The following is a 12,575-nucleotide window of genomic DNA, read 5'->3' on the forward strand; positions in this document are numbered from 1 at the left end:
CAGTGCTGGAAACAGGACTGTAAGGTTGACATTTCATACCCTTGCCCCAACGATGGGGTCTGCATACATATGCAACGTGCAAGGAAAGAACTGCCCACACACCTCACACATCCAGACAGCACAGACATAATCAAAAAGGCTCGCTCTTTATTTTAAACATAAAAAGAAACATTTTACACAGCATTGTTAGAACTATTCAGTACCTGCATTCCAGGATTGTGCCAAACACTTTATTTTATAACTTTGAAATTAAAACAAAAGAAAGAAAATATCTTGCCCTTCTGCTATATGATGTTCAAGCTTGTCCTGGATCAAAATTCCAAGTGCCTGGAGGAATTTACCAGCATAACCAGGAGATGTGGCAATGCGAACAGAGGAAGATCAACGTGAGCCCTTAGGATACTTTGACAATACCACAGGTTGCAGCAGGGAGGATATGGATGTTTGCACTGCATCTCAGGCAGCTTACTCTTCTGATACTCTGCAAGTTTAATACACAACCAGATGCACACACACCTCCACTCACACAAACCCTGGTCACACAGGAAATAATAATAATAAAAAACATGAAAAGTGACCTAGCTTCTTTTTTTTTTTTTTTTTTTTTTCATTAGAGATAAGATTCCCACTCTATTTTAAAAAAAGGGGGATAATACAAAATTGGCACAAGTAGAAGGAAATCTGGCAGGTAAGTATTGCCCCTCAGCTCCTAGCCTTCCAACTACAGCAAATACAGGGTGGAAGGGGATGCAGCATTGCCTTCCAAGGGGCTGGCAGCAGGATGAGCTAGTGGTGAACTTGCTTCACTTGGAATGACAAAGATGGTTTGTTACGGGCCATGAAAGAAGGTCAGCATTAGCTAAGGACATGGGGATCTTTCACTAGAGGTGCAGGGAGCCCTGACCAAAATAACCCTGAGTTTTTTCCAGCAGGGAGAAAGTGTGCTATGCCGTGTGTTTGCAAAGAGCTGGCGGTTCCCTGCTCATTCATTCCCTAATTATTGCATTACAGTCACCACCCTCTTCCCCTAAAACTTAACCAAGAGCACATAAATGAGGCATCAGCCTGCGAGGACAGAAAGTGACTGATGCTGTGCTTCAAACTTCACCACTACTACCACCCCTCCCAAGATGCCCCAATGCCACAGGCCTTCTGTAAAGAAAGCAGATGTTAATGCAGCAAGGAAGCTGCTAGATCAATGTGGGAAGGACAGCCAGCATCCCAACCATCAGAAGTGCATTCCATAACGTCCAAGGAAAAAGCAAGATTTCACTATAGCAGACAGACAGGAGAAGAAGAAAAATTCTTGCTGTCAAAGTAATATCTGAGTGAATAATTTCCTCAACTCCATTCCTCTGGGAAAAGCATCGCTACGGATTTCTGTGCTTTCAGTGTGGAAGCTGGAGACTGCTTCTGCCCTGTTCCTCAGCAGAGGCAGCTATGTCTGCCTGCAACACAGGCCTTTTCAGAGCTCTTCCAGAAAGAAAAACATCAGGCCAGAAAGAAAAGTTGCTATGAATGTTCAGGCCAAAGTCTTTCAGGGGTTTATAGGTTTCAGGTGTCCCACGTGAAATGTCTTAAGGAGTCAAATAACTTGCAAGCCCCAACTCTGCAAATCAAGTCCATTTTGAAGATGTCTCACATTCAGCTTTCAAAAAATCATTGGACACCTCTGTGAATACCTATATATATATATGTATGTGACTGCACGTGGGAAGCGAAACAGTCTTCTAGAAAAAAACCCTCACACCAGCCTCAAAACAAAGTTCACAATGCAACACAGGGGAAAAAAAAACCCAAAACAATAACACACAACACCCAGACTGAGAAAACTTACCACAAAAAAAACCAATTTTGGAATAGCTACAGTATTGAGTGCAAGGTTCCACAACACCAATGTGAAATGAAGCCTTCATAGCAGATACTAGATCTGCAGCTCCTCTGGAAAATGCAATGGGATGAGCTGTTAGTAAAGCAGGTTGTCTAGTACATAACTAACGTCTAGACTGGCTGCTGCACACCACAGCCACTACCTCCCATGGGTGCTCTCCTTCAGTATCTTTTATCTTAAAAATACCTGGAAAGGATTGAGCCCTACCTACCCTTAAGTCCACATTTCTCACCCTTCCTGATGTGAGCCAAACCCTGGCTGTGACATCAGACTGCGGTACAGCCCTACTGCCTTGTTTGTTTATATACAGTATCTTTATTCTGACTTTTATTGCTTAAAATACCAGCTGTGCTGGGAAGACAGAACTGCCTGAAAAAGGAGCTGCCCCGCTCAGGAGCCAGGTCAGTGTATGTGGAAGACCAGAGCAGGACTTCTATTCTATAGCACCTAGGAATAGGTCTCAAACCCACGGGGAAAGCCCTGCTGCAGGCCCATGTACGAGACCAGGACCAGTGGAACCTGAGGGATTCTTGCTGCCCTCTTGGGCTTGCTCCTATTCCTACCCTGAGCTGCACTTCAGCTGCTGCAGATATCTCAGACTGTGCTCACAGGTTCAAGGGTTACCACTGAGTGACTGGCAGAAGCAGCACTGCGGTCTGGTCTGTGCATTTGGTAACACATAGTTTACAAATCTTCTCTAAACTTGATCAGCTGGCAAACTGCAGACAAAGATCCATCTCATTTTTGTTTTTTTCTACCCATAAGTCACACCATCACCAGGGGGGCAAGGTCTCCCACCTCTCTGCTGAGGCCAGCAGAAGGCTGGGCCTTGTCTGGGGACACCACGTGCTCCTCTGCCACGAGCAGAACAGGGTCTCAGGCACAATGTGAGCTCTAGTGGGAAGAAGAGAAGGTGGAAGTGTGGGAGAGAAGGTGGCCATAAGCAGACATCCAACGAATGCTCATCTGAGGACTGACCCTTCAGGGTTGCCAAGTCAGCCCCTATTCACCCCAGCTAAGAGCTTTGAGCACTGAAAAAAACCAAAAGTGTCTCAAAGACCTTCAGGCAAGTTACATCTTGGGGTTAACTGCAAATCCTTTGAAAGCCAGGGAGGACAAAGCATGCTGACAACCATAAACCAATTATTTGCTGGAACAGCCTCAAGAGACACCAGCAGAGGAACCTTTTCTTCAACCTTCAACCCAACACAGAGAAGTCTGTGAGATACCAAGGTGGACAGAGAAAGGGAACAGGATGGTGTGATGGGGGTAGAGGGGAAAACTAGATCAGTTAGTACAATGGAAGTCTAATGCTTCTGCCACCCCCTTCATTACCCTGCCCATCATGCTTTCACACAGGGACATCTTTTCAACACCAAGAGGGTGGGAGGAAAAACCTCACCAAACAAACAAACAAAACCTTAGTCATTTTTGTCACAGGGTCCTGCTGAAAGAAGGCTCAACAATTTGCACATTAGAAGGACATGATCCCTATGCAGAAAGTGCTGCTGGAAAAGGAGAACTCTGAGTCGCTAAATATGGCCTGAATGCTCTCAGGACGTGAGGTGTAACAAGGAGAAGCTTGAGGTCCAGGCTGAAATCAGAGAGGAAACACACTGTATTGTCTGGGCCTGTGAGTGAGTGTCTCAGCACAGTCCGAGAGCCCTGTGAGTCTCTCCTGAAATGCAAGTGTGTCCAGCTCCCACGCTCAGTCCATCTCCATCGACATTAGCCGGCGACGCTCTCGTCTTGTTTCCTGCACTTCCTTCTTGCAGCACCAACGGGAGCTGCAGTAGCCAATGAGGCAGGATAAGAGTCCAATGACAGTGGCCAGACCGATGCCAATCAACAGGGGATACTTGAAAGCATTCAGAACTGAAAGAGGAAGGCAAAGTCATTAGATAATTACTGAGAAATTCAGAGGTCCCATTCATTTGTTCTTGCCTAAAAAAGGAGAAAATCCCACATTATTCAGTCATGGGCAGATTAATTGTTTCAGAAGGAAATTAAACCAATTTTCCTTCTTGATTTCTGTCTTTTGAAGTTTGGAAAATTGGTCTTTTACTGGACTCCCTTACCTCCTCACCCTAATTATTTCTCTAATGTTTCAAAGCCTCAAGGAGGCTGGAAGCACCAGAGGAGCCTTGGAGTGAGATACCAAAGCAGAGCTAGTTCCAAGATGTATCCCATTACCTACCTGTTCCTCCAAACAAAGGCCTTGCAGAGTTTCCCCATCAGAGGCAGACTATGGCTGCACACTTTGTAATATGTTTCCAAAAGGCAAGGAGTGGACTACTTTAAGTTTTGCCTGATTAGAACTACTCATACAATACATTCACTACCACGCAGCAACCCTGTCTAATCAACCTCCGAAGTTGGTACCTAAACAAGAAATCTGATTTGCACTACTGTTCTGTTACAAGGCAGGGTCAAGAGCTATAAGGAGTTTGAAAAGTACAGTTACAATGGTTATCTGCACAGTAGGGAGAACAAACCCTTCTGTTTCCTTTAAAGTTCATGGGACTTTCTAATATGACCTTTCCTGGAAACGCTGACAAGCAAGCAACTAGTTCAAAACCCCTCCTGCATTAATCTTCGTCCTTAGCTACATGCTGAATGCAGCACCTAGTGTGCAACTTGCTTCTCATGAGGTCTAGCAACACCTGCCACTCAAGTTGTAAAGCAGACAAGGCATTAAGTGTGAAGCAGCATGTCTCGTTAGGAGAGAGAGGAAGGAGTCAGAGCTCTCACTTTCTGTTCTCAGCTTTGATGCTAACCACAACACTACAGCACGCCCTATCTGCAAACCAAGGCTTCCTCCTGCAGGCAGCAGAAGGGTTAATACTTGGAGAGAACACTATGCCTTGATTGAAAGATGCTCCAGCTATGCAAAACATCACGAAGAGATGGTCAGGAAAGAACATACTCCAGTATTATGACTGCAATCTGTTCAGGTCTACCTAGTCTACAGAATCTGGAATCAGAAGCTGTGAACAATAGAAAAGGATAAACACCACCACCTAATGAGATTCTCACAGGCACCTTTAAAAACAGTTATGGGAATATTTGTCACAGAAAGATATAACAAGGTGTTTAAAAAAGATAAATAAATAGTGTAACACATGTTGCAATCTCTTACCATCCATTTTCACAGATAGAAAGATGGGTTTGGCTTTGATGTCAGGTTCCCGCTGCCATACACCGGTGGCAGATCGCACCCACGGGGTCACTACGCAGTAGTGGTTCCCAAAGTCATGGTCCTCACAGCCATGCACACGGAGCCGGAATTCCAGCGGGCTGATTCTTTCCAGGCTGAGATCACTGCTGCCATTTCTCCTGCTCTGTGACACAATCCCTCTTCGGTCCAGTGAGGCCAGCAAGATGGGCTCTCTGTCCAGTGCAAAGGAGCGCACAGCGAACCAGGAGACATCAAAGGACATATCATCTGCATTTGTGGACAAAGAATTTAGACATATTGTTGAGCTCTGAGAAGTATTCACAGTGCTGCTTCTTGGCAGAAGGATTAATCAGCAGCATAGCCAACACTGGCCTGACAGCGGAAGAAAAGAAGGAAAAGAAAAAAGACAGTGCCCTAAACATGTCCTTTCTAGGAAGATTCAAGTAGTGAACTGCAATGAAATGCACTGGCAGCAAGAATGTAGCTGCACGGGAAGGGTGACTTACCACAGGGACAACAAAGAGGAGACTTCTTGCTTTCCCACCTGCTATCCTAAAATTTGCGTTTCATCTCTGGTCTAAGTTTTCACCAAACAGACCTAGTGTCATAGGAAGTTCTACAACCATGCTGAACCCACAGTGAAAAGGAAGTGGAAGGTATTTGCTAGCAGAGGGATTTGCAATTGCTATCTTCGTGCAGGGTCTACGCAACCACAAAGACAGAAGGCTCTTTCCTGAAGGCCCCTTCCTTACATTTAGTCTGCCTAAATGAATACAGTGTTTCTAACACAGAGCACACAACAAAATTTCTACAGAAGCACAAAGCATTCTGGAGCAAAGCCTGACCACGAGGCTTGAATACATTTTTTTTTCCAGAGTTGTGGGTTACTGTCACACATCATCAGGCATTATGCCTTGTACAAGTTTTACCACCCAAGGAGATAGTCTATAAAATGCATTTGCAACACCTTCCACATTTAACATAGCTGATAGGCAGTCAGAGTTCATCAGCACGTCTAGCTTTTTCCATGTTCATGCAAGATCCTATTGATCCCATTAGCAGATCCCAGCCAACTCTATTAGGCTGATGTAGCTGAGTATCTGCTTTTAAAATCACTGCTATTCTTTGCTAACACGAGCCCAGCAACACCTGTCATAGAGTCTGAAACCTGGCGTGACCCAGAGCATAGAAAGGAAAGCCTGCTCACTTGTTTCATCAACAGCTCTTCCCTCCTGGCACGTCAGCAAACTGATGGGCCTAAACTGGAATCAGAATTTACTATTTCTGTCCTGAGCTTCAGGTACTTGGCAGAATGTGTGCGTAGGGCTTAACCTGGTCACACCTAAGGCGGTCGCAGTGATTTTGGTGATGTATCAAACCTCCGTTTGCTAGCATTCAGATGTCTGAAAAATACAGTACTGGCAACCTGACATTTAAAACCAGTCTTTCATCTAATTGTGTTTGCTCTTCTCTAAATTTTCACATTTGAAGCCCTAAACCTGCTGCTGTACTGAAGTAAAGGGACATCCTCAGCTCTGCTACTTGAAGGACAGCATCAGCTGGCCAGGTAGAACATTCCTCCTTACTGCAGACAACAACCCCCCCACTGTTTGGGATCTAATTAACTTCCTCTTAAGGTGCACTGGTTTTACACACGTCTTCAAAAACAGATCAAAAAGAAAGCACATGTTACTACCGGAGATGCTGGCTGACCAAAATGTTTTGGGACACCAGCCAGTGTCCTGCCCTGCCTGCCATGGCCAGGTGCTCCAGGTGACAGCACAGAACCTCAGGAGAGCACCCAGACTGTTTTGCAGCCCTACAGCAGGAGTAGGTCTCCCAGTCCTACACAGGGGTCCAGCGTAGGTCATATGGACCAGCAGCCCTCAAAACAACCACTTCTGCCTATCATACTACAAGTACTACTATTAGTTACTTGGCAGAGCACCCAGACTGTTTCCTTTGAAATTAAAGTTAATAAAAATTACCATAAGCACATGTTCGGTTATCGGGACCAAACAGCCCTCTGCTTTGTGTACTCATCCAGCTGTCTGTGGGAAGCAGGGCCTCTACTGGAGAGCGCTCCCTTTCTATAAACTAATCTTCATCTCTGCTGCCTGTTTATGCCAAATACGGTAACAGCACCGGTCCACAGGCAGGCACGTGGGGAACAACCAATTCCTTCCAAAGATCATCGAGACTGCCATTAGCTCTTGTGTTTCCAGGTACCATAGGGAGCATATGGACACCTTCCAGGCCAAGTCCAACTATGCTGAAAACACCACTTGCACTTGCTAAAAAAGGCTTAAACAATAAATTTAGATATCAAAAAAAAACCCCTCTAGCCTTCAGATTCCCAGGCAACTTGCTACCTTTGAAGAATTCCTTCTTTTCAGTCTCGGTTAATTTGAGGTTCCCTTCCCTCCACATACAAAGATGAGTACAGGCACTTGTTGTCATTTTGAAATAGCTGAATCTATCTTCTGTAATTACAACATGGGACGACAGTATTATGCCAACATATTTTATTAGTCAGTATACACAGTGTGCAATTAGTGACTCACTACAGACAGTCAGAGGGAGGATTTGGCTCCGAGTACTCTTTGTCACTATCCTCCTTGAAACAGCTTAACATAGCAAAGTCATCTGATTCATTCTATACATCTCTAGTTTTCATGCAATAAAAACACAGGAAAATTTAGCAAAAGCAGGACATAAATCAGGTGCTTTCTAAAGGTCAGTGATGAACAAGCCTAGCAGCTCCCAAGTGCTAATATATATATATGCAGTTTCACTGCCACAGAACAGGTCACAAACTGGGCTTCCCAAAAGTATCTGTTCCATTCCCCACACACCTTGCATCAATGTTGACAAGTCACTCTTCCAATTTTTGTCCTCAATCTACAAAGACCAAACCCAACCACAAGAACCCTCACTCACACTTAACACTACTTCTGAAAGGCTTCTTTCACTGGTTCCTTCTGTGCTCCACAATGTTGTAAGTAGTGTGGGACACCCGGAAAAGGTGCCCCATGTTAGAGGAAAGCATAACATCCCAGCGCCAAGCTCAGAAGGCCATCAAGGACCTCAGTGACCCCAGGTCATGCAACTCAGCTTTCATAAAGGAACACAAAGCACTGGGAGCTGGATGCTTCAGAGCTCTGTGAGCAGAGTAATAGTGGTGCTGTGCTTCCTCCCCTCCTTGGCGAGGATCATCAACATGTAAAGCACATCTCTACGCACATTTCAATTTGACACACAGGACTAAGCTGTCTGGCTCTTAGCTGCTTCCCTGGCCAATCACTCCTCAAAACAGGGAATCCTATTTCTAGACCAGCTCTTAGGAACCATACACTTCCACTGCTTAGAATGGAGCTCTCTCAGCATCTTGTTACAGTGCTGAATCACAATTTTGAGACCCTTTTTGTTTACTACATTTAAATGAGGTTGAATAGGGCTTCCTAGAGAGCTGAGCAAACCACTTCAAGCCATACAAGAGGTAAACAAGCTGGTTTTGTTAAATTCTCCAGAGTGCCCACTGGGTCTGTCTGGAGCAGATAAAAACCCATCTCCTTTCAGGCACAGTAAGTAATACTTTTAAATCCCTAAGCACACAGCCCAAGAAGGGGTGATCTGGGAAGTCTGGAGAGATCGTTTGTGAAAATGTGTATTCAACAGAAATATCAGAAGCAGCTTTTATATCTTCAGGGCACAGAAGAACTACTATTCCCCCCTGACACACACATACTCCCCTCACATCAATTCAAAACACCAACCACAGCTGCCAAGCCAAAGGAGCGGTTCTTTAGATGGAACAGCACTGCCATGTACTGAGCTTAGTAATACACACTCAATTTCAGCAGGGTCTCAAAGAAGCAGAGGAAATTAAAGCACGCAGCAGTCACGCCAAAACCTTTTCCACCCTTTTGCAAATTTCCCACAGGGTGGGTACACACAGAGTACTGTGAATTGCCTCTACCAGACAAGGGTCCAACCAGTAAGTAACACTTCTAGAAACAAACGGATCGGTCTAACTATAACAAGGGGCACCGACAAAGATCATCGGTCATTTAACTTTTCCTCAGCTCCTTGAAAGTACTTTATTTTTCTGATTGCGCATACAAAAAGGGAGAAGAGGTGGCGCCTGACATCTCAACTTAATACAGGAATCATACATACTAACCCACACGTGTGCTTGCAAAGATGAGTGCTTATATGTACAGGAGCAGAGCTGGCTGGCACACCGAGTGTGTCCGAAGTGTTTTGGATGAGCATTTAACAAGATATCCTATGAAATTCCCTGATCCTTCTTTGCTCACCATGGCCCAAAACACAGCCATGCAGCAGGTCTGACACCAGAAGATTAGATGGCCTTTGAAAGCCAACATGCCCCTCGGGAGAGAGTCAAATGGAATTGCTCTGCTCTCCTTTTCTCATCGCATTCCCAAATGGAAAGACCATGTCTGTACTGCTGTCATCTGTTTTCTTCTAGGAGATGCTGGCAACTCTTGCACTGTTTATCTGATTCCCTGCTATAGGCTTTCTCTAACAACATGCCTCATTTCTCCACTGGGATGAGACAGCCCCGTCATTTTCACAGTCTGTCTAATGTTCAGCACTAATTTAAAAAGCAAGTTCTTCATTCCAATTGTGAATTAAATTGTGATACTGACCGAGCATAGAGACATGCCAGAGACAGGATGCAGGGGAATACTGTCACTACTGAGGTGTTACATCTGTCTGTTACCATATGAGCCCTTACGGCCCTTCTTCACCTGACCTGCTCCGCTACCCCACTGCTCTAGTCCCCTCCATCTCTCAAGGCCAAGGTGGCAGCCTGACAAGGGAAGGCTGCACATCCTACAGCTGTTGCACAGATTCCAGCTGTTCCTGGCAGCTCTTCTGCCCCTCTCACCCAGAGGACCAGCAAGGACCGGAGGGGCCAGCTTCTCAGGCCCATAGGGAAGGTCCAGCTGGGGTTTCTCCACACAGCATGGCTGGTTAGCCCCCAAATCCTTCTCATTCAACAACTGGAGGCTCAGAGCACAGACTGAAAGTTTCCTTCAAAACCTGCCACAATGTCACACTTTACTCCATTCTAGGTGTTGTCTGTGCCTCATCTGCCCCATTACAGATGCAAAAAAAACCCCAAACTCAAAACAAAAAGAAAACCACACCAAACCAAAGCCCACAGAGGCAGAGATCTGCCATGTTCAAAATGACATTACCCAGCTATGGAACAGGTTACAGTGCTGATGTTTAAAACTCTACACTGGCTGCTCATGACAACTGGAAACAGCATCATTTCCAGCTCCAGGTGCCATCTATCAATTCAACAGACATGCAAGAATCCCTATGAAGTTTCCCAGTTAAAACTTAATTGTGCTGATGAGCAGCTCCTCAAAGACGACACCTTTCTACTTCTCTCCCTTTGACTATCCTTATCTTGTCAGTGCTTATCCTAGTCTCAAGCTACCTAACACACAAAGAGCCATCACAAACTCAACTGCAGCCGAGCACTGACAGGAGAGCCCCACGGTTACTAAGTGGCCTCTTTTCAAGTTTTAAGTGAGTCAGGGATGCTGAGACCTCTTTCACAAGGCAACCCCAAGCTTATTTTAGCTGTCAAACCGCAGCAGAAGCAGCAGCTGCTCCCTGCCAGCAATTACTGCTTTGCAAAGGCAGGCAGCTGCTGCGGGCACTGCCTTGCAACAGTACCTGTAAGAGCCTGTGCACACCTCAACTTAGAAGAGACTTCCAGCTGAGCAGAAACCGCAGGACAGACTAAGGTATATGTACAGGCATAGGTCACTACTTACTGTGTCCAATATCCCAGGCTATAAATCTTTTGACAGTAATAAAGTTTACTCAGCTTTTTCCTCCCTTCCAAGCATTTCAATAATAAAATCTACAGACTTCTATCATTTTTTCACAGGCAGCACACAACTGTAATCTAGCAAGCTGCTTCCCTGCTACACAGACATCTTGGAATTTCAAAGTGATGGGCCTTTACTAAGCTTGATACCTCACCTCATCAGCTATTGCATTATAAGTAATATTTACTGCACAGCACCTCTTTCATAGCGGCTTACACGTAGATTTCAAAGTTTCACATGAATCATGACATCTTTATATTTAGGTATATACATTTATATATTTATATTTCCATACCTGCAGATTAATCTTAAATATGTTTTTATATTATATATATATATATATTTAAAAATTACTTTTTAAAAACCTAAACTCACTACAAACCCAAATTTTGGGTACAATAACCAGAATTATTATCACCATATTTTGATGAAGAGCAGCTCAGGCAATGCTTGGCAAAGCAGCTAGATTTTGAGCAATTCTCTTGAACTCTTCAGCTCTTTATAAAAATTTACCTTTGATGTATCTGCCAGCCTTTTCACAACAATTACTTACTGTGTTTCTTCTTCCACACAAAAAAGGAGGCTTACCTCTGAAGGCAGCAGCAATAAACATTCATTTTTGTCATTTCAGTTATTGTGATTTTTAGATTTACATTAAGCCTTAAATTCACTCTGAACTGTGAAGCTGACCAGCCAGGTGACTTTAAGATTTGTTTACAGATGGCCATTTTCTCCTAACAGGTTTTGCCAGTGGTCCTCCTTTCCAATGAAAGAAAAGAGGAATAGTTTTCATGGCCCATCTAGTCGTTGCAAGCTGAGATTGTCAGCAGTGGGGTCAGTTGGTGCAGCCAGCTCAGGGGGGCTTAGCAGTAAGAACACTTTTTCCCCCTCCCCTCAGAATGTGAAACAAAACCCCCCTTGGTTTAAATTGGGCTGTGTAAAGTAAACATGCTCTCCTGTATTTATCTAGTTCTATAGGATTTTTCAATGCTGATTCGCAATTCTCCAGCCTCACTCAAAGGACATAAGGTCGAAACTGCTGGCATTACTCTGCCCGGTGAAGGCAAATGAGTTACAAATAAAACAATTCTGCCAAAATACCTGGCTCAAGTGTCATTCCTTCCGTTGTGATGATACACAGCAAATCTGCCAGTTCACCCTGGTAAATCGTCGGGTTGTCAGAATGCACTGACACATTAAACACGGGACCTAGAAAAGAGTAACCACAGTTATTCATGACAGGCTTTTCTTCAGTGTCCAAAACCTTTCTTGCATGTTTCTGAAATATTCTCTGCTAGTTTGTGCAGACAGAGCTCTGAAGTAGGGATAAGCATTCATGGAAGCTTTTATAAAATAGTTATCGATTTTTAGCCTTTAATTCCTGCACTAGGATAAAGCACTCAAACTGCCAGATCTGTCACTCAACCCAGATGCTGCTGCCCAAGCCTTCTACTGTCCTGCACGAAAGGAGCTAGTCTTCCACTGGTGACTCCTCCAAAAGCATGAGAGTTCAGGTCTTCTGGCTAATCCCACATGGATCTTTTTGGCTGAGGCCGTCAATAGGAATTCAAGTTAGAGCAAACCAATGTTTTAACAACACAGATGGTTCTGCTACAGAACTAAACCACAG

General features: G+C 44.5%; 1 protein-coding gene across 6 annotated transcripts in view; it reads right to left on the minus strand.

Moving 5' to 3' along the window:
- Positions 1–127: 127 nt before the first annotated feature.
- Positions 128–12,575, minus strand: part of PTGFRN (prostaglandin F2 receptor inhibitor) — a 117,819-nt gene continuing 105,371 nt past the window's right edge. For all 6 annotated transcript variants that reach the window (XM_080374538.1, XM_080374533.1, XM_080374534.1 and 3 more), the window contains 3 exons: positions 12,047–12,154; positions 5,031–5,336; positions 128–3,766 (listed from right to left, as the gene is read on the minus strand). In XM_080374538.1, coding sequence (XP_080230664.1) covers positions 3,600–3,766; positions 5,031–5,336; positions 12,047–12,154 — 581 coding nt within the window. In that variant the 3' untranslated portion in view covers positions 128–3,599. The remainder of the gene's footprint in view (positions 3,767–5,030; positions 5,337–12,046; positions 12,155–12,575) is intronic.

This window comes from Falco punctatus (genome assembly GCF_963210335.1).
Source record: "Falco punctatus genome assembly, chromosome: 2".
Classification (NCBI taxonomy): Eukaryota; Metazoa; Chordata; class Aves; order Falconiformes; family Falconidae; genus Falco; species Falco punctatus.